The sequence below is a fragment of the Haliotis rubra genome, unplaced genomic scaffold, assembly GCF_003918875.1.
Source record: "Haliotis rubra isolate DU_JTF1 unplaced genomic scaffold, ASM391887v1 Scf592, whole genome shotgun sequence".
Lineage (NCBI taxonomy): Eukaryota > Metazoa > Mollusca > Gastropoda > Lepetellida > Haliotidae > Haliotis > Haliotis rubra.
Window position 1 is genome coordinate 654,942 of NW_025767293.1, and position 27,044 is coordinate 681,985.

A 27,044-nucleotide genomic window follows, 5' to 3' on the forward strand; every position below is an offset into this window, starting at 1 on the left:
TAACCTTAGTAAAGGTTGCTTCGTTAAAGGAGACCCTGGTCCATAACTGCCACATGCCTGGAATATAGGCTAAACTGCTAAATCAGACTCACTCACTCTAAATCATGCGAAAATAGGTAGCAACACTAAAGGAATCATATTCAAATTGTTTATTTCTGTCCAATCACTGACAGCTGTAGGATACACATACATCAGACATCAATGACATGGATCTTCATTGGTACAAATAGGTCATATCAACAGTCAATTCAAATAGATATACATGTCCTGTACAAACCAAGGCCATTTTGCATTCTCAGTCAGGATAAGGCTGAACACACGGTGCAATCACAAATATATGTATGTGTGCATGAATGTATGTGTGTGTATGTATTTATGTATTATGTATGTGTGTATGTATGTATGTGTATATATGTATGTATGTATGTATGTATGTATGTATGTATGTATGTATGTATGTATGTATGTATGTATGTATGTATGTATGTATGTATGTATGTATGTATGTATGTATGTATGTATGTATGTATGTATGTATGTATGTATGTATGTATGTATGTATGTATGTATGTATGTATGTATGTATGTATGTATGTATGTATGTATGTAGGTGTATATACTATTATATATAAACAGGAATGTGTATGTCATATATATGTAAACATGTTAATTATCATACATTCCTAAACTAATATCTTTAAGAAAATAATGTCATCAAAATTTTCATTTGTATATTGCAATCAAACTTTTGACATTGTTTTGCATATCAATTATGTAATTTCACCTACGTTCATGAGATCCCAAATGACACATGCTTTCCTTACCCTGGTCAAGACATCGTCTTTAATGCACTGTGTGATATAGTGGTGGTGAATATATACATAATTATGATATCTGAACCAATTTATACATTATAGCTCAATAACAGTAATGTGTGAGAAATGTCTGAGGGTGACTGAATGTAAGGGAATCGTTTGATCAGCATTCTAGAAGTTGGTGAGGAAATAACAGAGCATAAAACTCAATAGATACCAATGCTTGTTTATTAGATGGGCTGACTTATATTTGATTTTTAATTAACTCAGTTTCACATTTAACTTGATAATGGTGTAAGACTTTACACTGAAAATTACTCAATCAAATAAGAAGATGTTATCCATAAAGTTGTATACTTTTCTAAAAGCAAGAGGATGTTAAATTTGAGACGTCTATTTCACTGTCATGAAAATCAAAACTCATAATTGTTGATTTACAAACTATTAGAAAAGGATGACATGAGCAACGCAATACAAAATTTGTATCATACTGGTGACACAGGTGAACTGTCCAGTGAACATATCCTTCAATTCTTCAAATGAAATACTTGGTTTAAATGGAATCTGTTATTTGATTGTCGCATAGTTTAAAGCTCAAAAGAAAGTACATATTGATTCACAAAAGTTATCCTGAATGATAATGTATTCTCTTGCAATTATTTTCCAACAGCTGAATAGTTTCAGGTTTCCATACATACACTGTACAACTACTGTGAGCTTTTAAAAACCAACCTTCATTCATGTTGCAAGTCAATCAAAATATTCTAATATCATTGGTAAACTGCACAACATGTCATGTGTCACTTCCAACAAACTTAAACTGAACATCTGTGGTAAGATGACACGTATCTCCAACCACGATTCCAGATCAGAAGAGCTCCTCAGTACCTTCTTCACATTGTTTGAGTCAGTGAGTTGGGTTTGAACAGCATTCCAGTCATATCACAATATGTCTGCTTGAAATGGGCTTCACACATTGTACCCATGAAGGGATTCGAACCGATGTCTTCGGCGTGGAGAGGCAACGCTTTAACCACTAGGCTACCCCACTGCCCCCAAACAGGAAACTAATCATGGACCTATACCACTTGGTGAAACCCTTCACATCACAGTTCTCTCCATCATTCTCTGTCACAAGGACAAGCTGCAGTTCCATTGTCATTTAACAACATGACACTCATTTCTAACTCCCTTCTCCAACAATTGACACAATGACCTAAGTCGACTGTCCTGTAGGCATCCTGTTCAAAGCCCTATACATAAAAGGGACCACTGCTCACCAAGAAAGTCTTGGAAGTGATCCACATTAAAAAGGGTTAGTTACCTACTGTCATATCACAACAGGTGACACAGATACTTAAGTTGATTGTCCTGTAGACATCCTCTTCAAATCCTCATACATACAAGGGACCAGTGCTCTCCAGTCAGCCTTTGATGCAATCCAGATTGCAACGTGATGATGTCTATATTTTTTTGCATTAGCAAAAGATAAAGTAGGAAACACTATGAAACACTGGTATGCAAGTCGGATAGTAATGTCATCCTCCAGTTCCTAAAGTGAGAATATCATGCCTTTGAGGTATATTATTCATAGAGCCATCCTGGCAAAAGTTCTATGTTCCAACACTTTAAACACCCACATATCCCCTACAAAAGATGTCATGTAGTTTATAAAACATTGTGTTCTGGTAAAGATCTTGCTCAGTACTTAACCACAGCAATATGTCCTCTTCACTTTCTGTCTGTGTCCCGTGTTTTGGCATCCATGATGAACACCATTCACTAAGCACAATAAAAGTCTTGTCAATGATTTTCAGTAAACTGTACTGTATCTAAATCCCCTGCTGAACAAGTTCTATGCCTCCTGCATATTCACCCCAGACTGAGTGTTTCAGTTGAGCCATGCAGGTCTTCACAGGTACTGTGTCCATACTAAATGACATAATGGCAGTCAGTCCAGGTTCCAGCAAGATATTCATGCCCATCAATGCGTCACACAATGGTCATCACCATTTGTAATTCTGTCCATTGGGAAAGCTTCTCTTTTGTCCTTAGTCAGCACTTTTTACTTTTGACTTAGTTTCCTGAAGTACTTCCTTCTCTGCTTCGTTTTCTTCCTTGGCTTTCTCAGCCAGTTCCTTCCATTTGTTTAAGTTTGCTCTGGAAGGGAATATTAAATATCTTTTACATTTCTAACAAATATTGCATTCATGCCAAGGTGCAATAAATGGCTACTTTCAAAGATTGTATATGTCTTAATTCTTTCCCAAACATATAAACCAAAGCTTCACTTTGTACAGAACAGATTCTTAGCGTAATACTATTAATGACAAACAATTTGAGCCAAGTGTGTCATAAAGACATATGTATTACCACTATTAAGCTGCTGTCACAGGTTTGTTGAGAACAGAAGAGACTAACCTTATTCCATCAACCATTGGTGTTGTCTCGGGAAGAATCTGGGCCAGCAACTCATAACAGGGCAAACATATTCCAACAATGAAGCCCACCTAGAGATAAAACATCATATATTTAGACCTTACGTGTAGCTGATGCAGTGTGAAAATTCAAAATGTGCCATCAGGGGATACTTGGTCTCAATTTTCTGTAGGATCAGGTTTCATAGGGACTAATAGGCGAATGATTGATGGAAATCATAGGAATAGATTGCTGGAAGGAGTGATAACACCAGGGCCCATTCCTCAAAGCGATCGTAGCACTACGACAGTCGTAAGTCTATGTTAAAGTATGGGAGTTACGATCATCTTAGTGCAACGATCGTTTTGTGGAACGAGTCCAGGTGGTTGTTGGTAAACATCTTTTGTTCAACTGGTTGCACTTCCTAAAAAGGTGTTTTTTTGGTGACCTAAAGTCTGACACGGTCTTACTGAAACAGCCATAAATTCAAACTGTGAACCTGCTCCAGTCATACAATATGACTGAAATACTGCAGGGCCCCGTTCCTCAAAGCAATCGTAGTCGTAAGTCTAATTGTTAAAGTTACGATCAGCTTAGTGCTATGATCGTTTTGAGGAACGGGGCCCTGTTATGGTTAAACATTTCTCAGCTCACCTTCTCCAAACATAAAAATATGGCACAAATACTACAGACATGGAATTCATCTTCAGTCAAACAAAATGGCCCACATATTGCTGACATGGCTATAAATCACTCCTCCCCTTCTCACACTCAACATGGCAATGACATTGAGCTCACCTCAAGCTGAGGCAGTTCATCTTTCTTGTCCCGATCCATCATTGCCATTGGGGTCATGCCCTGTTCCTTCTCCTCATCTCCCTACAAGGTCAAAGGTCAAGGTCACCATATTGAAACTGTAGAGCATCACATCACATGCATATAAGTGTTTTTGTTAAAACTTTAAAAAAATTTATCACTTCAGGCTGAAAAATGTGTTTATGATGATAATGGCCATATTACAGTTTACTTTCTTAATTTAAACAGAAATTATAGCACATTTCATGATCACAATTGCAAATCATAAAAAAAGTTGAGTTACATTTGTTAATCAATGAAGAATCTTACAATAATTATAACAAGAATGTCTAGGCTGATTATTTATAAGTGTAAGTGTATGTTATAGGCACTTAAATTGTTTACCTATACAATAACTATCTACAAACATATTTCCAGCAGTAATCCTGGACAACTTAGTATCTCTACAGTGAAGTTCCTACTGAGGACTGAGTAATGAAGACAAACAGGACACCCAGAAGATGACAGATAGAGAGAAATAATTAAAAAACATCACACAAAGAAATCCAAGAAAACAGCAGGCAATAACCTGTGAGATTGGACTATATTCACATGGAGCAATAATGTAGTAAACAATTAGCCTTCATTAACTTATCACTTGACGGATGACAGATCTCAATTAATATTTTGTTTGTTTGTTGATTAATGCTGCACTCTGCAATATTCCAGCTATATGAAGGTGGTCTGTAAATAATCGAAAAACCAAGTTAGTGAACCTAACCACCTGATCCTGTTAGTAACTTCTTATGACAAGCATGGGATGCTGAAGACCAATTCTACCCTGGACCCTCCTTGGTTCTCAATTAATACAGCATGTGATGATTCATTTAACTACTGACAGACTGTTTCCTGGTTGATGACAACTTGACAAGGTGTAATTTTGATATTTATGATTCCACAGTACTGACACCATCAATGCAGCTAATAGAACTAATGTCCTAATAGACAAGTACTCTTTACTTTTTAAAATAATTCATTCTTATACAAACCATTTCAAAAACCATGTAGGTATCAGTTGAGGATTCATTTATAAGCTTATACCACAACATTTTCCCATTTCCCTGATGAAATAAAACTTCAAATCACAGTACAATGTTGCAGGCATAAAGTGATACTTCCCTAACAACTTCTAGTACAAGCTACATGATTGTGCCTACACACACTGCAGTACTATCACAACAGTGTCTGATCTACATCACAATAATTACAACGTCCCGCACTGAAACTATTGCAAAAATGGAATATGGTTTTGGGAACTAGAATTGATTGAAATTAATGTGAAATATTGTGAAATTTGAGCCAAGTTCCAGAATGAGACTTCTAGTGACCTTGACCTTGCAGAGGTGACCTTGACCTCACCAATGGGTTCACATTCACTAGGTTTTGACCCGTAACTGATACTGAGTAACCTTTATCTTCAAGGTTATCCCCAAAAATTCAGAATTAGTTAAAAAATCTCTATCATCTGGTTTTCAATTTCAAGGGAACTGCCTGAAAGGTGGCTGCCTTATGCTTCTGCTAGAGTAGAAACAAGCAGTTAGTTTATTAACACATTTGCTTTATATAATATATAGGAATTAAATAAAAAGGGGAGTTAGGAGTTCCCAGTAAATCAGTTTATCCTGGCAGTAAAACACCTGACCAGAAAATCTGTTTATCATTGTAGTACAAGAAGTTCCCAGTTAATCTGTTTATCCTGGCAGTAAAACACCTGCTCAGTAAATCTGTTTATCATTGTAGAACAAGAGGTTCCCAGTTAATCTGTTTATCCTGGCAGTAAAACACCTGCTCAGTAAATCTGTTTATCATTGTAGAACAAGAGGTTTCCAGAAATCTTTTTATCATTGTGATAAAAGACCCTCTTTTGAGGGCTAGACCTCCTCAGGAAGTCTGTTTATTACGTTGTTGTAAGACCTTCCAGTTAAACCTGATGTTAAATGAGTGCTGGTTGCTCCCTAGGTTATTTCATCATAAGAATGGTGGCTGGAATGTACAATGTTAGATACTGAACTGTCATAAATGTTAGTACGGGTTAGTAGAACTCATATATCGACCAAGGGTTCCTACCTGTTGCCAAAACTCTTCCATAATGACATAAACGAGGTTAAGCTGCGTATCCCAGGGCTTATACATGGCACAAAGGTCACACGCGGTCATGGAAACAGTCATTAGCATATGTCTGTAGATTGAGAGAGATGTCCACATAGTCACACTAGCCACAAAGTAAGCACTAAAACACCAGACTTGTCTCTACATACCTCACTCCTTACTGACTCTGAGGAGTACTACTGTATGGTGTGACCCTTTCACCACCTGGGTGTGGGTTCGAATCCCATAGAACTCAACCCAACAAAAGTACTAGAATCCCAAGTGTAATCCCAAATATAACATATGTTACTTTCACCACCAGTTGTACAAAACAAAAGGTTTCCAGGTTCTTTTGCATGTGAACAAATGTAGAATTCTACTTACCTTGTGACAGTAACTTATAGGTATAATAAACTGATTCTTTATTATTATAAATGTGTACGTAATAAGCACAATTTAGTGTATTTTTAAAAAAATTCTGTAACTATGTTATCTAATGTGTAGTATATGTAGAGACAAGTCTGAGAGTTAACAATAACATATCTGAAAAAAAAAAGTTGAATTAAGGCTTTACATCACACATATTCCAATGGACAAAACCCCCACAAAATGAATAGAAAATCATCAATGGAAAGGTATACACTACAATCATCTATCACCTTCATGGGCGGATCCAGGATTATGGAGAAGGGGCGTTGCACATAAATTATAAGTCCAAAGGTTAGGGGGAAAATTTGGTGGGGAGAGGGGGGTGGGTTTGCACACCCCACCTCTGGATCCGCCCCTGACCTTGAATACAGCAGTACAGAATGGGTCCAGCTCTATGTATGAGCTTCGTGAGAACGCTTCATGACTGACTCTGAACCATTGTGTACAGCAGACGCAACATTATTGCTTGTTTCCTGAGGATTCATTGGCCATATCATCTTCAGGTCGGCCATGTTGTTGTTAGTTGTATTCAAGGGTGATATGAACGAAGCGTATAGAGTTAAAAATATTATCAGATCAATGAAATATGTTAACACATTTATTCATTTTTGTATTTTTCAAAATTATGGTCTTTGGAATAAATGTGATGTTCCTGACACGGTACAATCCTCCATTGCTTACTACTAACTCAGACAGTTACAACTGATTTCATCTACAGAACTCATGATAACAGCCAAACACAGATGAAGAAATATCTGGCAAATCCTTATGAATGTCATTTACTTATATCATTACAGAAGGATCAAGATGCTGCATCTAAAGAACATTCAAAACTTTTGAAAAAAAATAACAATTAAATAAATACTCCAAGGCGGGCCAAAATATGTTCAAAAGAAAATCAAGAAATTGAAATAGGAATTGAATAAACAAAAATATTAGGGTTGATACTTAAAATAATGTGGAGTGCTATATGCATTAAAAGGTTTAGGTGAATTTGAAATGTATATTTTCATTTAAAATAGTTATAGTTTTAAAAAAAGTAAGAAAAACACTAGACAAAGAACAAATGTAAAACTACCCAGCATATTCAGAAATGCAGTGAAAAACACTAAAAACAAAGTGCACAATACAAAAAAAACAAAAGCAAAACCTCATGCATGAATACACCCTCTAACAGTTTTCCTAGGACTGTTGATGAGCACTGCTAATATATCTGCCATGCATACACAGGCTGAATACAATCAGCTGATACAGCCAAGACATCTTCACACTCTGTAGAAGTCACCTGTGCATAAAACTCCTCATAAATGACCTTGACTGTTTCCGCCTGAACCTCCCATGGCTTTGTCATTGCACAAAGGTCACACGATGTCATGGCAATGTCACGTAACACCCGCCTAGCGTGTCAGGGAAAAATAATAATTGAAATTGAACAGAGCTATTTAGTAGACTGTGCATGACATTAAGACGTTCACATCAGAGACTCCTGCAGCTGAATACCTCTGGGTTTATGAAAATACTTATGTGAAGTTGACACAAAATCCCGCCTTTTGACTGAATCACATTCCAGTCATATGGACATGAAATTGACATTCACAACCACATTATTGGCATATTTTTAGGTTCATATTTATCATAAATGGTCACATTGTACGAATGATGGATTCAGCACTTGGTTTTTGTCACATTCCCACTGATACTTGTGGGAGCTGTGACACAGTTAACTACAGAAGCACAGATCATAACCTTATATCAATTTATCCTTGACAAAAATGTCTTTTAAACTTTGAAGAATTACTTACGATCACATACTCTGTAAAACAACCTCTTCACCATGATCTCTCCAATAGTGAATGGAATGAATGAGTTTGGTTTCATTGCCCATGTTAAGCTATTACAGTTCTATCATGGCATGTAAGCTAAGTGTGCCTTAAGTGATGCTAATCAGATGTTTACACCTTTGGCGAAACCCTTGAGCACAGGTATGGTACTGATAAACTGGAAACATAATCAACATGAGCCAGGATATGAACCCATGATCATTGTTTCCTAGTGCGCCCAAGGGAGGCAATTCCACACAGAATTACTGCACCATAGACAACTAGGCTGGGTGTGATTCCTTGAATGAAATGAATGAATTCCCTTATCCAGTCTCCTAGATATTGGCACATTGGACCCAAACCACATGGATCTGAAGCTCATGGTGAGTTTTTAAAAATATTTCCTACATTTAAAACATAAAAGGATCTACAAGAATATATATATATGAAAATAACTTTTTCATACAAAACACAAAAACATGACTAACTTCAAATTGTATCCTGCATTCCGCATTTTGAGACTATGCTCTTTGTTTTGCTTTTTTTGTATAACATCTAGGCATTTCATGTTTGCTTAGGAACATCTCCATAAAGTAAATATGTGAATCTATGTGCTTCTGTTAAAATAGCTGAAGATGGTATTGACTGAAACATGATAAAAAAGCTGATGTCATGTGCCACACAATGTCAACAAACAACACACGACCAATAATCAGTGATGCTGGATGAGTCGGATACAATGTTTACTCAGGTCATGTGACTAGAGACCAACTTCCCGGAGACGATAGGTTCTTCATGAGAAACCTATCTTTCCATATGCAGTGGAACACTGTCCAAAACATCAACACCACATGCTTTCCACTGTTTCTGGAGACCGGTCCTTTCAGTATCCAGTGGAACGCTGTCCACCACCTGCAGGTTGCTAGGTAACATCTTGTACTGATTCCATGCTCTGATGATCATACTTTGGCTGGCATAAAAGACATTGGCAGCATGACATTGTGATGACCCAGTTTCAAACATGTCTATGCGTCTGCCTCATTCTTCGATCATCATACAACATCTCTAATGCTGAGGTGGAATAAAGGGCATTTCCTGGATGCAATCCTCAGTAGCATATGTTGTCATGCCCTCTGATAATGATGTGCAACGATTCTGTCACAATATATGCAAACATTGGTTTGCAAGTACATCATGACTGACTGCATGCATTTCTTCATGCATTTCTTCATCATGGAAAGTAAGATCCTGTGCGGGCTACCCAATCTTTGTGTACTTGTTGGATCATCATCAAAACTTGATCCTTATCAAACATATAATACTGGAATATATATAGTGATATCGAACATATTGAACACCAGTCTATAAATGTAACATTTGTTATATTTCGGATTACGCTTTCTTAGTAAAGCACAGATTCATGAGCTTTGGTTGGGTTGAGTCCCATCCAGGATTCGAACCCACACCCTCAGAGTCAGGCCCCTAATCACCAGCACACAAAGTCAGCCACCTAGACCGCTCAGCCAGCATGACTTTCAAGAAAGAGTAATCTCAAATATAACCTATGTTACTTTTGCCACTGTCTAAATGGCATTGTGTAATCAATCTATAAATGATTAAAAAGTGTATTTAAGTCTAGGATAAAGATTCTTTAAACATTTAGAGCTTGTAAAGAGTAACAAACAGCATCCTGAGAATACAGTACAGTGAGTCAGACAGACAGACTAGTGATGCCATTTGATTGTGATGTCATGGCAACAGAGATATCACAATGTTTGAAAAGTATTGCAATGCAGTTTCATTGTAGTGATATCCTATGCTATCCTCATCTAAGTGATATCTCCAGCGGAAGACTTTCTTGGATGATAAAATGCTCTGCCTGTAATGTTACATCGGACACTTATTCCATCACATAAACCTTTTATTTTGCTGTAAAATAAGGATATTTCATTTTTTCTGAGGACCCTTTCATATATCCTCTAAACATTAATTACCGTTATCAGAATATACTTAAAATTTATACATACCATCAACACACACAGATTTCACCTAGATATTGCATACGTTGCACATAATTCCATTGTTACAATCTAAGGTTAAACAAAAGCTCACTCAAAACAATCTACCTTTAGATGCCAGATATTATGGATGATTAAGTATAAATATTATAAAAAAATCATTTTTGACGCAAAGCAAACAATGGAGAGACTGCACAGCAACATATTAATGTCATGAACAAAGATGTTAAAATACCAATTCAAACACAATGCACCTGAGTATAACCTAAGCATATATGTAGTGACAGCTAAGAATATCCTTATTTCTCAAACAAGTACAACCAGTGCCAATACATAATTATGTGCATGAAATAACCAGAACAATTATACAAAAATATTTTTTATCATCAGGTTGCTGTCATAATAATTCGGTATGATGCCGTTACAGTTTGTGAGTTTACCTGTGCTCTTGTATCTCCCATGAAAAGTCCTTCCTTTCCACAATGTCCTTTAACTTGGCTCTGTTGCCAAAGAACAGTGCCAGGTCTGTTGCAAGAATGCAGTGCCTGATGTCTCCAAGAACCTGAAATGGCAGCATGAATATTGGCTGAAATATCGATTCTTGGTTAGTCATGATACACCTACACCAAATATTAGTAACTTCTAAATTCTAAGCTTTCTAAAATTAGCAAATTCTCCATTCTCTATGCAGCCCAGCTAGAGTATTAAATTTCTTCATGTTCCAAGCAGCCCAGCTATATTACTAAATTCTCCATGCTCCCTGTGTCTTCGCTATATTTTGATAAGATGAAGGGTCCATTCGTACAGTGCATAAACATACATGTAACTTCTCAGAGAGGGGAGGTGGGTAGCCTAGAGGTTAAGGTGTTCCCTGGTCACACCGAAGACCAGGGTTTAATTTCCCACATGGGTATAATGCATGAAGCCAAATTCTGGTGTCCCCTGCTGTGATATTGCTGGAAAATTGCTGAGAGCGCCGTAACTCTAAACTCACTCACTCACTCACATCTCAGAGGTCATCTTACCTTCTTGTACTCTTCTGAGGAAAGGTGTCTGAAGATGTTGTGGCCTTCATGCTGCAACAGTTAATTCCAGTGTCACCATCAAATACAAGCTGACACAACAAGCTGACACAACAGACTGACCATGTAGGAGGATACATATACTGAGGGAAACAAATAAGGGAACACATGGAAGCACACATGTTCCTTTATTCTTTTCCAGGTTTCTTCACAAGCTTTGTATTGCACTGTAGGTGAAAATCTGATAATATAGGAACACTGCGATGATGTGGTGTTCCCTTATTTGTTTCCCTCAGTATATTTATGTGGTTTACAGCATTATGTAAGATATGTGTTCTATTTTCTCACGTGACCAATGACTAACATTAAAAGTTGTAAGTTGACCTCGAGGTACTAGTATTCAAGGTACAATGTTCTCTCTGTGTAAGCTACAGGACCCCATCACACAAGGTACATCATATCATATCATAGTGAACAATGGGCTTACTGACATTCATTCATTAAAGTTCCAGAACCTATGTCCACAGTTTCAGAGTTTAAGCATGACTGGTAACAGACAACATAAATGAAGCAAGGAACTTCAATTCACCCTATGAATTCAAAGACATTAGTTCATTTCGGAAACTCAACAATATTATTGCAAGTAAGCAAGTTATCAAAGATGTGTTCAGATCTCTCAGTTGGCTGTACAAATGTCTCTAAGCTACATGATAAATAATTTCCCACTCCTAAACCAGTGAAAAGCTGATATCCTAATGTAATGTAAGATAATGAGGTTTTCATAATGTGGTACTCCCAGTGAGCTAGTTACCTGTAGTATTGCCACTGTTTGGTTGAAGTGATGATGTTCCATGGTGGAGGTGGAGTAGATTGCTGCCAAGGGAGATGCACTCTTCACCATGAAGGCGTTGGTTTTCCCGCGATGATCCAAGTCGTGACACAAGCATGCCACAAACAGTGCAAGGCTCTGAAATACACAACACATATTGGAACTGATCGTTAAAGGTCACATGCAACCAAAAATCAAACATAATTAAAACACAATTATCACTTATTCATGACATATAATATACATTGCTGGTTATGAAAAAACATATAAACAAAATTATAAGCGTACAATCGCAAATCAAAAGTGCAATATTGTGTACTTGGGTTTACTTCCCAAGAAACGAAGCAGCCGGGATACCGAACCCAGTCAGAGCGGGTGGTGTGCACTCAAGTGTAACGGACTCCCTCACGGCTCATTGTGTGTGTATATATAGAGATGTTGGGTTTTGTAAATACATGCTCATTTTTTGTGTATAACATTTTGCAATCAACAGACATCATAACATGTCATGTGTTCAAGTATCACACCTGCCCGTCTGTGTAATTACATAATGTGACAGAGGTTGGAAATCTGAGAACACAACTCTGTGAGGAAATGAGTGTCTACCTTTGATGATGGCCATATTTTATTTTGATATTAAAAATATTTTTCGAACCGAAGCGAGGGAAGCACGTTGCCAACCTTTGCTTGCTTCGCTCGCATATGGGTAGACTGGTCATTTTCTCTTTGTTGTGCAACCCTATTTGCGCTACAATTTGCCTGTGCCTAGAGTCATATTGAAGTCAGGTGACAGGCATATTATGTTTCATGCTAGTGCAGTAGCCATACACAGTTAATGAAAGGAATATGAAGCTGACTGAAGTGGAGAACACTGCTGTCCTGCCCTACCAGCTTAGCAGTTATAATACATGTCTGGTGAGAAGAGGTCTGAAACTGACTGACCACAGTTAGTGGTCCTGTCCTACCACCCTGCTGGTATGGTTGTGACACATGTTATCATTACACACTGTATATGAGACAAGGTGTTGAAATGACTGACCTCAAGTGGTCCTGTCCTACCACCCTGCTGGTATGGTTGTGACACATGTTATCATTACACACTGTATATGAGACAAGGTGTTGAAATGACTGACCTCAAGTGGTCCTGTCCTTCCACCTTGCTGGTATGGTTGTGACACATGTTATCATTACACACTGTATATGAGACAAGGTGTTGAAATGACTGACCTCAAGTGGTCCTGTCCTACCACCCTGCTGGTATGGTTGTGACACATGTTATCATTACACACTGTATATGAGACAAGGTGTTGAAGTGACTGACCTCAAGTGGTCCTGTCCTTGGTGCTGGTATGGTTGTTCCATGACACATGTTATGGTTGTGACACATGTTATCATTACACTGTATATGAGACAAGGTGTTGAAATGACTGACCTCAAGTGGTCCTGTCCTACCACCCTGCTGGTATGTATATGAGACAAGGTGTGACAAGTGGTCCATGTCCTATCAGTGCTTATGGTTGTGACACATGTTATCATTACACACTGTATATGAGACAAGGTGTTGAAATGACTGACCTCAAGTGGTCCTGTCCTACCACCAGTGCTGGTATGGTTGTGACACATGTTATCATTACACACTGTATATGAGACAAGGTGTTGAAATGACTGACCTCAAGTGGTCCTGTCCTACCACAGTGCTGGTATGGTTGTGACACATGTTATCATTACACACTGTATATGAGACAAGGTGTTGAAATGACTGACCTCAAGTGGTCCTGTCCTACCACCCTGCTGGTATGGTTGTGACACATGTTATCATTACACACTGTATATGAGACAAGGTGTTGAAGTGACTGACCTCAAGTGGTCCTGTCCTTCCACCTTGCTGGTATGGTTGTGACACATGTTATCATTACACACTGTATATGAGACAAGGTGTTGAAATGACTGACCTCAAGTGGTCCTGTCCTACCACCCAGTGCTGGTATGGTTGTGACACATGTTATCATTACACACTGTATATGAGACAAGGTGTTGAAATGACTGACCTCAAGTGGTCCTGTCCTTACCACCTTGCTGGTATGGTTGTGACACATGTTATCATTACACACTGGTATATGAGACAAGGTGTATGAGACAAGGTGTTGAAATGACTGACCTCAAGTGGTCCTGTCCTACCACCACCTGCTGGTATGGTTGTGACACATGTTATCATTACACACTGTATATGAGACAAGGTGTTGAAATGACTGACCTCAAGTGGTCCTGTCCTACCACCATGCTGGTATGGTTGTGACACATGTTATCATTACACACTGTATATGAGACAAGGTGTTGAAATGACTGACCTCAAGTGGTCCCTGTCCTACCACCATGCTGGTATGGTTGTGACACATGTTATCATTACACACTGTATATGAGACAAGGTGTTGAAATGACTGACCTCAAGTGGTCCTGTCCTACCACCATGCTGGTATGGTTGTGACACATGTTATCATTACACACTGTATATGAGACAAGGTGTTGAAAATGACTGACCTACCACAAGTGGTCCTGTCCTACCATGCTGGTATGGTTGTGACACATGTTATCATTACACACTGTATATGAGACAAGGTGTTGAAATGACTGACCTCAAGTGGTCCTGTCCTACCACCATGCTGGTATGGTTGTGACACATGTTATCATTACACACTGTATATGAGACAAGGTGTTGAAATGACTGACCTCAAGTGGTCCTGTCCTACCACCATGCTGGTATGGTTGTGACACATGTTATCATTACACACTGTATATGAGACAAGGTGTTGAAGTGACTGACCTCAAGTGGTCCTGTCCTACCACCATGCTGGTATGGTTGTGACACATGTTATCATTACACACTGTATATGAGACAAGGTGTTGAAATGACTGACCTCAAGTGGAGTGAACTGGTGGTCTGCCCGCTTGATGACTGTATACATGGAGTGAGCCACCGAGAACGCATGAACCCAGTTGTGGTAGGGTACATTGCGGTAGTTTTTCCGCACAGTCAGGGTGAACCGAATCAGAGCATCGGTGTCAAACCTGTAAAAATTTGAATTATTTGAAAAAAAGTCTATGTTAAAAAAACCAACAATGTATTGCATGGGTATAATAATAATAATAATAATGTGTCCATTAATATAGCACCAAACTCCACACCAGGTATGGTCACAGAATCATATGCTAATCTGGTATGTGGAATCATATAGGTACTAGTGAATACTGCACCAGAAATGTGTACTCTTTACGAAACAAAAAGACAAAAGATTCAACAAATGGAATCAATATTCTTGACAAACACATTGTAAGTAACTACAAAGAATGATTTAAGATATTTATTTCAGTTTCAGGAGAGTGACACAGTGCTGTGACCATGTTCCCTTAGTATTCGATTGTCAATGTGATGTAAATTTTACAAGTCCTGGAATGAAGACGCCACATATTGCATAAACAAAACTGAAAGCCTGTGATGGACAATAATTTGTGGTGAGAAATGAGAATGAAAAAATCTTTGGAACCAAATGCAAAATTTTGACAGACTTATTTATCACTTTCCAAAATTGTATTCAAATGCTGGTCCACACTCAAGTAAGTTTAGAAGTATTTTCTTCTGATGATAAAAAGTCATTCTGAATAAAAGTGTTGGTATTTTTGTATGTCATTTATAATACAGGTTAATATTTCTATCATTCTCTTAATTTCACAAACGTGGAATATAATTAAAATTTAACAAAATATATCTCTTCCTTTCCTTTCTATCAATAGATGCTAAATCATTTCAGTAATCCATAACTACTTCAATGAAGGTCCCGGAAGTAACAACAGCTGTTTAAAAACACTTCTTCATTTTTAAAATTCAATTTATCAGTAACCGAAATAACTTGAGGCAACTACTATTCAAAATACATATTTCTAAAATTTTATTGAGAAATCTATTTTGATCATCAATCAACACGTTCAATAAATCTGAAGGCCAAGTGATTAAAAAAGACGTCGAAGGGACGGACAATTTGATATTCTATTTGTGAGAAGCAGGGAGATGAGAGGCAGGAGTGAAGATTGATTCTTTGAAAATAATATATTTTGTTATACAAATTATAATTTACAAAAACATATCTTTTCTCAGGTTTTGGTGGGTGTTGTGAGAAATAAAGTTGATTATACGCCCAAAAATGCATAAAATATATTTGTCTTCATTTTTTACAGGGCAAAAGATTGGATGTATTGATCAGCAGCTAAACTTCAGTATCCCCAAACCCTCCAAGAATAACAAATGGTCAGTCCCTGAATATCTAATACACTAAGGTGGTCTACAAGCTCTAAGGACATTAGTTCTATAAGCTGTAATGACAGTTGAAAAGCTCTAAGGAAATACAGGACATACTATCATCACTACACTATCAACATCTACGGGGGTTGTGATTGAATTCTTTTGACACCATAACATGAATTTTTGAAATTTAAAATTATATTTGCTATAAGCACAAGAATAAGAATCCACAAATGCTGAAAGTAATTTTTGAGCCAGTTTGTAATAGTTTGGTTAATTTGACAGTGTAGATAATGAAAATATGAAAGTATGAGAGTGAGTGTTTGCATTTGAAGTGCATCGATTATGTTATGCAAAACAGAACGTCCTACAAGTACAGAATCATTGTAAAGCACATTTAATGGTGTAAGAAAAAACAGTAACTTGTAAACAGATGACAAAGAACAAAGCTGAAAGACAATGATAGTTGCAGTCAACCTATTATCTTTCTCAACAAAAACAATAAGTACAATGAATGCCTACAGGAATATTTTTATGAAATTGTATGATCAGTCTTCAACATAAAGTAAACATCACACCAAATATTTATGATCCGTAAATGTTGTATTATTCAAAATTAGTTTGCGAACAATTCACTTCCAGGTTTCCATATCTTTCTTTATTGTTTGTTTGTTGCTTAATGCAACTCTAAGCAATATTACAACTACACGTATATGACAGCGGTCAGTAAATAACAAATATTTTCAAATCCTAGTTAAATCCTTGAATATGCATTGAAGCAGGAACATAATATCATAGTGATACTTTATCACTCTCGCATTAACAAATATCCAATCGTGGTTCAATCGTCAGTGTAGTATGATGCAAAGATGGAAACCTACTATCCACAATGACAGTATACTTTAAGTACTAACCATACTGCTATATCTATCTATCATAAGGCACCAAGCATGGAGGAAGAAAACAAGTGTCATATCTATATGCAAAGAACGGAAATTCCAGAAAGAAGGTTGGTAATACAATGACAACAATGTTCAAACATCAGTGGCGAAAGATTGCTTCCAACTTCCTGTTATCACTGAACATATAGGTGAATTTAGATCCAGTACATTGAATGAACGATTGGTATGCAAAGAATCAAAGACAACCAATCAGCAGTACCTTTATCCAATGCTTACTCCCATCACAACAAAAGTGTCTTGAAGCCCTCACTCCCTTGTCACCCCTCTCCCTACATGAGTGAGTGAGTATGGTTTTACACCACTTTTAGCAATATTCCAGCAATATCATGACAGGGCACACCATAACTGGGCTTCACACAATGTACCCAGGTGGGGAATCGAACCCAGGTCTTCGGTATGACGAGTGGATGGCTTAACCATCAGCATCAGAGCTGTACACTGCTAACATATATTTTAAGAATCCTCTCAATGTTATTATAACTTTCCTTGACCTCAAACAGCCATTCTTTCTGGAACTTCCTATGATGTTAGGGCAAGAAGCAGCTGAAAGCCTGAGCTGAAATAAAATTAATTGCTGAATTCTATTTGAGCAAACAAATTTATGACTTTCTTGTGAATTTCTTATTGACTAAGTATTATTTATGAATTTTAAAACACATTTTAATAAAAGCAAGGTGAGCTAGCTAATGAGAAAAAAGAATTCACAGTAGAGGTAATGATTCAACATAAATTCTCAAATGCAAGTGTTTTTTAACTCATTGTTAGATTTAGCTGTGGACCAACTATCAATACAATTCAATTTTGAAAAAAGAAGAAAAAAAGTTCTTCATGAAACCTTTCTAAAACAGGGAAAAAATCCCCGTCATTCATAATTAAAATATATGTGTGAATGTAACAAGCAATAAACCTAACTCCAACCTTGATACAGGGGAGCTAGTCCAACATAAAAGGGAGACTACTCATAACCACTGCTTCAAGCCCTTTTGTTAGTTGGTATAATTGACAGCTATCAGCATCCTCAAACCCCAGATGTAAGTTTTCCACAACCCATTCCACAGGAACAAACACTGTATAACTCTGATAATACTCAACAAATCAAATGTTTAACAGAGAGTCACATAGGAAAGGGGAATAACTCTTCTGTGAACTGTCCATATCTTAACAGTCATGTGAACAGATATGAAGGTACATAAACTGCTGGCCAAATTAAAGTATACGATTTCAATGGTGGCCAAAGTTGAAATAAACAGGAAATGATTTTTCAATGGTGATATGTTTTATTTTAGGTGAATTTTGGACCTTACGTTACTAGTATTTAGGAGTCTTTGTTTGGGCAATGGTTGTAGGTTTTGAGCCAAATTAAATTTTCAAGTGTATATCTTGTTTTGCTAGGTTGTTATGTTCAGCCATAAAAATGCTACAACTTTGTAGACTTAGTAATTGATGAAATTTGGGCAACGTCCTCCAGCAGATCCTATACTGACATGACATCTATGAAAAGAAGTATCTTCTCAATAATTCCTGTACTTGTGCCCGACCCTTTTGTCGTTTTGGACAATAAAATATGTTTAAACAATTCCCATGCTTACTAGTGATGTAGATGATCCATGGATGAAGGTTACCCATAGTTGTACCCAATATGTAACAAGTTATGGATACTTTGCACCTGAGTTTCAAGGATGAGCCAACAGATAAAATTTGCAAAAGCCTAGATGTGGTAAAAAACCCAAACATACACATGTCTTAAATTCTAGAGTAAAAGTAATGAAGTGAAAAGACTTAAAAGATAAGAAATATATTATATATAGACTGGATGACATCAGATACCTTTGATCACTGACAGAACTGAAAGACAAAGGTTGTGTAGACCAAGATTATGATGCAAATATATCAAGGCTGTATATAAGGCTGTGTGAGTCAATTAATGGCCTCCATTGTAGGTCGAGCCTGTGCCTGGAGAGTGGAAGTTCGGTGGTTAGATCTTGTAGATGGTAATTTTTGTTACCTTGCCTGGTGCAGTAATGGGGTAAAACTGGTTGGCTAGGAGTTAGTATAATGAGCCTGAGTAGGGAAACTATGTTAAACTGCAGCATGGTGTCCCAGTGGACCAAGGACCCGATCCGCAAAGTGTTCGTAATGTTATGACCTGTCGTAACTCTATACTTTATCATAGACTTACGAATGTCGTAGCGCTACGAACGTTTTGTGGATTGGGACCCAGCACTCTACAACCGGTGTAAGTCTGGGCCAGTACAAGCCAAACCCATATACACATATTGCTGTGTCAGTCAAGTATTCTTGAGCATGATGTTAAACCCTACAGTCAGTTTGATTTCATCTGAGACCGATGAATTGCTCACTAACACAAAATCTAATAAATGCAACAAAAACAAATTTTGCACAGTCACATGAAATCAACAGACCAACTCTCATTTTTCTCTCATAATTTTGGACACCTGAATAAAAAAGTTGTTTAACAAACGATCATTATTTTGTAGTAACTTTTTGCTATTTTTAACGAGGGGGGACCACTTGCTGGTAGAACAGCCAGGTATTAAATAAGCGTGTGTACATGTAGTTTAATTTCAATTTCACATGTGCAACTCGCATGGCCTGTCTGTTCTACTAGCAAGTGGTCCCCCCTCGTAAACAATAGCAAAAGTGAAAACAAAATAATGATCGTTTGTTAAACAACTTTTTTTTCGGGTCCAAAATTATGAGACAAATCATCAAAGTTGGTCTGTCGATTTCATGTGACAGCAAAATTTGTTTTTGTTGCATTTATTAGATTTTGTGTTAGTGAGAAATTCATCAGTTTAAATTGAAATCAAAGGGACTGTATCTCCGAGGATATATTGATCACACGAACTAGAAGAAACAGCAATGAGATAAACAATACATTAGTATTAAACATCATGTCTGCAAAATTCTAGCCATTTTATCAACCTGAGACTATCTGGTTCTGTCAATTTGTGTTGTGTTTGTTATGTAAACAAATGATACATTAGTGCACTAGATAAATGATGCATCAATTATTGTACATATGAAAACTCTCCACTTACAACGAATTACAATGAATATATATGTGGGCAAACTATACAAAACCCTCTCATGATTAACTGTTTCTCTATCTATTTCCATCTTCAGTTTGTTTAGTGATACATAGAACTCATATAAGGAGGAGTTTGCAAGGACTAGTTTCACAAGTCTAACAATTAGATCCGTTAACTAAGAAAGGTCACACACACTACTGTCTCCAAAATGTCAGCTGAAAGTCTACCAGGATCTGCCTAGAGTGCTTACCTCATTGTGCCAAACAGATCCTTGAACATGAAGAGAACATACACCGGCTTCTCATCATTGTCAACACCCCAAGGGGAATAGGTGTAACTGAAACAAGACTTGGTTGTCATTGATAATACTGGGAACATTTGTAACAGTAGCTGTAATCAATGTGCTGTAGGATCCATCCCAATATGCCCCTGTATCTGTCTCATTGTGCCCCAGTATTAGTTCCTATGTGTTGTAGAAGCCATCCCAATGTGCCACAGTATCAGTTCCTATGTGTTGTAGAAGCCATCCCAATGTGCCACAGTATCAGTTCCTATGTGTTGTAGAAGCCATCCCAATGTGCCACAGTATCAGTTCCTATGTGTTGTAGAAGCCATCCCAATGTGCCACAGTATCAGTTCCTATGTGTTGTAGAAGCCATCCCAATGTGCCACAGTATCAGTTCCTATGTGTTGTAGAAGCCATCCCAATGTGCCACAGTATCAGTTCCTATGTGTTGTAGAAGCCATCCCAATGTGCCACAGTATCAGTTCCTATGTGTTGTAGAAGCCATCCCAATGTGCCCCAGTATCAGTTCCTATGTGTTGTAGAAGCCATCCCAATGTGCCCCAGTATCAGTTCCTATGTGTTGTAGAAGCCATCCCAATGTGCCACAGTATCAGTTCCTATGTGTTGTAGAAGCCATCCCAATGTGCCCACAGTATCAGTTCCTATGTGTTGTAGAAGCCATCCCAATGTGCCACAGTATCAGTTCCTATGTGTTGTAGAAGCCATCCCAATGTGCCCAGTATCAGTTCCTATGTGCTGTAGAAGCCATCCCAATGTGCCACAGTATCAGTTCCTATGTGTTGTAGAAGCCATCCCAATGTGCCACAGTATCAGTTCCTATGTGTTGTAGAAGCCATCCCAATGTGCCACAGTATCAGTTCCTATGTGTTGTAGAAGCCATCCCAATGTGCCACAGTATCAGTTCCTATGTGTTGTAGAAGCCATCCCAATGTGCCACAGTATCTGTTCCTATGTGTTGTAGAAGCCATCCCAATGTGCCACAGTATCAGTTCCTATGTGCTCCACTCTCCACTTTTCCACCCTTCCTCTGCTTGCTCTCTTCTCTCTTTCTAATTGTGTGTTTCTAGGCTCTGTGTTCACCTTGTGGTTGAGGGGCAATAAATTGTGTTTCTAGGCTGTGTGTTCAGCTTGTGGTTGAGGGGCAATAAATTGTGTTTCTAGGCTCTGTGTTCACCTTGTGGTTGAGGGGCAATAAATTGTGTTTCTAGGCTCTGTGTTCACCTTGTGGTTGAGGGGCAATAAATTGTGTTTCTAGGCTATGTGTTCACCTTGTGGTTGAGGGGCAATAAATTGTGTTTCTAGGCTCTGTGTTCACCTGGTGATTGCATGCATATCATGAGGTACTTTTCTGGAGCGGATTGACCTCATTTCCTCCTCTGAACACTGACTATGGTAGGACAACACCTCCAGTGCCACCCTGTACTTCTGTTCTGAACGCCGAATCTTCTCATACAGCTGGAAAAGGAACATCAACATGATTATTATCATGAGTAGAGCAGCTAATATCTACCAATAAAAACATATCATTTTGTTCTGTTATACAAAGAAACCGTAATAATTATAATAAATATAAATATTTATATAATTCTATTCTAACTTAGGTATCAACTTGGTATTCTAGATACAGATGCATTGTTAATCATAGGTATGGCAATTGTGTAGTTCCTTCAGTTGCACTCTTTCCTTCAATTGCTCTTTCTCCACTTTCCCATCCTTCCTTCACTTGCTCTTCTCTTTCTCCACTTTCACAGACATTCCTTCACTTGCTCTTCTCTTTCTCCACTTTCACAGACATTCCTTCATTTGCTCTTCTTTCTCCACTTTCCAATCCTTTCTTTCACTTAAGTTACCAACACTGTACTCTCATTTGTTTGGTAATGCCCTAATTCATTTACTCCCAGTGTTTTCAGACATCCTCTCAACGTTCTTCCCCAGCATCCCACTTCACGCACCCTGTTACCTTTGCATGATGCAGTGCCAGTCCACAGTATATAGCAAAGGTTTCAAAGGCTTCCTCGTCTGCCCTGGTGAAAGGTCCACTCATCTTGTTTTCAGACACCATCTGAACCACTCCACCTTTGCATGATGCAGTGCCAGTCCACAGTATATAAAGGTTTACACCTGGTGAAACACTCATCACTCACCTCGATGACTGGACCACAAACCAGGTCACTGGATTATTTCAGACATACTGATCATGAACTCCGAAAGTATCTGGAGTATATACACCATCAGGCTATAAAGAGTGACAGAAATATTCTAGGCGAATCGCAACAAACTGTGAGCAACCAAGCCTGAGCCAGGCAAACCAGTGGTTGATAGTATGATGACCAGTCTCACCTATTCCAGATTTTTATGACTGGAATACTGGAGTGCTGGAGAACTATTGACCAATAACTCAATGCTCAACTGCTAAATTTGACATATCTTGTATGATACCAAATTCAATACCTGTGGAATATATCTATAATTAATTGAAGAAATATAGGATATTTATCTACAGGCATTAATATGTTTTTTCTTCTTCATGTTTTTATTGTTCCCAAGGGTGCACCGTTACACACCAGTTCATATTTTTGAGAGTTTGTAAGACAGAATTCGAAATTACACAAAAATTCACATTTTAGGGTTTTGACACACAGAGTCCAAAATTATGTACAGAATATAAAGTATAGGTTTATTGTTAAGTTGGGAATATAGATCACCATTTTGAGTCATGATTTTGAAGGCTATTATTTTTAATTGCAATGAACTTTTCCGCACTGAAAATTTCTCTCAAAACAACCAGAAACCTTTGAAGTTTTGGAGTATGTTGGTTAAGTCCACATAAATGGATATATTTTTTGGCAGTTAGGATAATATGATTTAATAGTCTATCACTGTATAATGTTCCAAACAAGGTATTTTGTTATTTTGATTGTGTTCTCAATATAATTATTCATCCAAAATTCAAGTTCATTCCAGAATGTTTGTGTTTCTCTACAGGTAGTATATTCAAAACATGCAAATTGTCCAGATATGTCCCTTTAATGCCATACATTTCCTTCATGCCATGCCATCATATACATGACCAATCTGTACCTGTACCAATCTTATCTTATGTTGAAACAAACGTGTCATAGAAAATATGCAAATTGGGCATCAAATGTTATGCAACTATTATTCACTTATGGTTTGGGGATACAGCAGGGGGTCTACTCCCATTTGTGAGACTCCCAGTTGTGAGACAGTGGAGTAGGTAATTACCAAAGAAAACACACCTTACTCCCCTATCTGATAGAATGGATTAACCCCAGCTAATTAGGGATTAGCTATTTAACTGAATGTGGAGGTAACTTAATGAAACTCTAGAAGATAAAGTAATTAACCTACTCAGATAAATGGCTTTAAAAAATAACACTTTGTGTAGGTAACTTCGTGATCATTTGAAAGAGAAATTAATTTACCTACTCAGATTTACGTCTTTGAAAAATCTAGCAATAACTGTTGTTACTATAATTAATCCCACTGTATTTATTAACCTTTGACTGCTCTTTCCGATCACCATTATGGCAGGTCTTCAACAAGTAGAATATATCACCAGTTCACGATAATCTTTTTCAGTATTTCAGTATCTATTGAAAACAATCAATGCTCTTCAACGAACAATGTCTTCTGTGTTGATTAACTCATTAATGAACTATGCCTCCTGCGGGTACTCTTCAGCAACAGGGCTGTTTCATTGTAGGGATGGGGAAGCACCACCTGTGTGCACTGAACCATTAATTAATGTGTCTCACAAATGGGAGGACACCCAGCAGGGAGTAGGTAATATTGATTTATTTTTAAAGCTATTAAAGGAAAGATTAATTGATTGTGCCAAGCAAGACTGGCATGCACAACTTACAAACAAAACCTCGTTACAGTTTTATTCTATTATTAAGTCATCACTTACTACAGAATTGTACATCTTTGACCTTAATAATATTAAATATCGTAAAGCACTGTTCATCTTCAGAAGCTGTTACAAGGCTAGGAATACAATGTATTAGAAAAGGTTTTTGTGATTATGAAAGCTTTGATTCTAAATGTGCTTTATGTAATGTAATGGAAGATGAAATACATATTTCATACAAATGTCCAATGTATCAAACTCTTCGTGATGATGTACCTCTTATTTTCAAGCACAGTAAAAATATCAATGGGTTAATATCTTTAATGAATTCCAATGATTATAAATTCATGTTAGTAAAATATCTTTACAATGTGTGTGCATTCAAGGAGAACTCCTTTGATACGCATGTGTATATATTTATGTATATTTAATGTACTGTATTATGGGTGAAACAATAAACACTAGATTGATTGATTGATTTCCTTCAACTTGTCAAAAGATAAGAAACCAGATTTTCACACAGATCCTTAATTGCAAGAATGCCTTTACTGCCCAGTTTTTATTGTAATGTGTTGGGTTCTTGTAATTATGGTTAAACCATAGTGGTTGGGCTAGGACTTCATAAATATTACCAGAACTCACATGACTTTTTTTACAATATTTGTTCCATGATTTGAAAACATCCTTCCAATAAGGGTTGTTGATTTGAGTTACTTAATCAACATTTGCACCAGATTTTAAAATGACATCAAAAGGAATATTACAGGAATTTTCAACTGTTGTTTTTCTACAATATGATCTCAGGGTAGCTAGTTTCAAGGCTTCACAGAAAGTTGCAGTGTCAACCATCCTTAATCAACCATTTCTGTATACTCTTTTCAAATTGTTCCTTTTGATTTTATCAGGTTTGTCATTCCATATGAATTTGAAAAAGATATTCTCCAATGAAGTAATGAAATCTTTTGGAGGATTAGGTAGAATATTGAATACATGAACAAGTTTTGACAAAGCCAAAGTTATTATGACAGTGATTTTGCCAATCAGTGTCAAGTGTCTTTTCCTTTGTGAAAGCAATCTCTTTATCTCATCTAGACTTTTTCTTGTATTGATTACCCACAAATTGTTAAGATCTGTGTGGAATTTAATTCCCGAGACTTCAAACACACCCTTGCCATTCTGTTTTAATGTCTTTACATAGTATATCCGTACTATTTCTCTTTGAGTCATTCCATATTGCTTTTGCCTTATCAATGTTTATTTTAAGTCCTGCCAATTTAAAAAAATAACTAATTACATCAATAGCAGCCTTTAAGCTTTGTTCATTCCCATCAAGAAATAGTTCCGTATCATTTGCATATTGGTTTAATTTATATTCATTATTGTCAATAACAATACCTTTTATGTTCTCATTACTTCTAATCATACAACCAAGTATTTCAGCGACACAAATAAAGAGATACGGTGACAGGGGGTCTCCTTGCCTGCATCCGCGTTCATTTACAAAAAAATCAGCGAGTTTACCATGTTGGATGACACATGATGTTGTTTCATATGTCAGTATATTTATCCAATGAGTGATTTCAGGACCAAAACCAAATTTAGATAAAACAATATTCAAGAACTCTTTGGATACTGTATCAAAAGCCTTCTCAAAATCTATTAGGAGAATTAGTCCTGGCATATTTCTTATTTTTAGTTTCAAACATATCATAAAGTAATCTTATGTTTTCACTAAAGAGTTCTACCTGGAATATAGCCTGTTTGATTAGCATGTACTAGGGTCTTGTGATACAAGTGCTAATAATTTTATAAATAACTTTCAATAAGGTAATAGGTCTCCAATTTTTCAAAAGTGTTTTATCTCTGTTAGCTTTAGGTATACAAGTTATTATACAGGCATTAAGTTGCCATCCATATACTCATCATGATCTTATATCTAAACTGGAATATCTGTAAGGATTCAAAGAAAGATGGTTAATGCCCTGTCTCCTACAGTTCTGTGGTACTGATGTGTAAACACTCACTTCCCCCTGATGTAGATGGGCATACACAGTATGCTCTTGGTCCTGTAGCCAGTCTGAAGGTCCACATCCCGGTTAAATCGGATGTCGCCATAGGCATCCTGGATATTGAGAACCTCCCCAGTGGTGGCAACGTGGCCAGCCACGCCCTTGTCCATGGGGAATCTACATGCAGTAATAGATAGCAGATAAAAAACGTGTACACTGTCAGAACAATCATTATATTGGGCAAACATTTT

General features: G+C 37.2%; 1 protein-coding gene across 1 annotated transcript; it reads right to left on the minus strand.

The window, feature by feature from the left end:
* Positions 1-1,025: 1,025 nt before the first annotated feature.
* Positions 1,026-26,963, minus strand: LOC124255094 (probable 3',5'-cyclic phosphodiesterase pde-5). The gene is made up of 12 exons (XM_046688928.1): positions 26,834-26,963; positions 22,871-22,986; positions 22,226-22,365; positions 20,854-20,940; positions 15,210-15,360; positions 12,277-12,432; positions 11,469-11,519; positions 10,884-11,005; positions 7,891-8,002; positions 4,032-4,112; positions 3,237-3,325; positions 1,026-2,975 (listed from the first exon to the last, which is right to left on the minus strand). The coding sequence occupies exons 1-12, from the start codon at positions 26,961-26,963 to the stop codon at positions 2,867-2,869; spliced, it is 1,344 nt and encodes a 447-aa protein (XP_046544884.1). The 3' UTR covers positions 1,026-2,866.
* Positions 26,964-27,044: the final 81 nt, after the last annotated feature.

Coding starts and splice junctions, on each gene's coding strand:
- LOC124255094 (XM_046688928.1), bottom strand. CDS start 26,963: ATGGACAAGGGCGTGGCTGGCCACGTTGCCACCACTGGGGAGGTTCTC. Junction 20,941..22,225: donor GATATGCATGCAATCACCAG/GTGAACACAGAG, acceptor GTCTTGTTTCAG/TTACACCTATTCCCCTTGGG. Junction 2,976..3,236: donor CCAATGGTTGATGGAATAAG/GTTAGTCTCTTC, acceptor ATTCCCTTCCAG/AGCAAACTTAAACAAATGGA.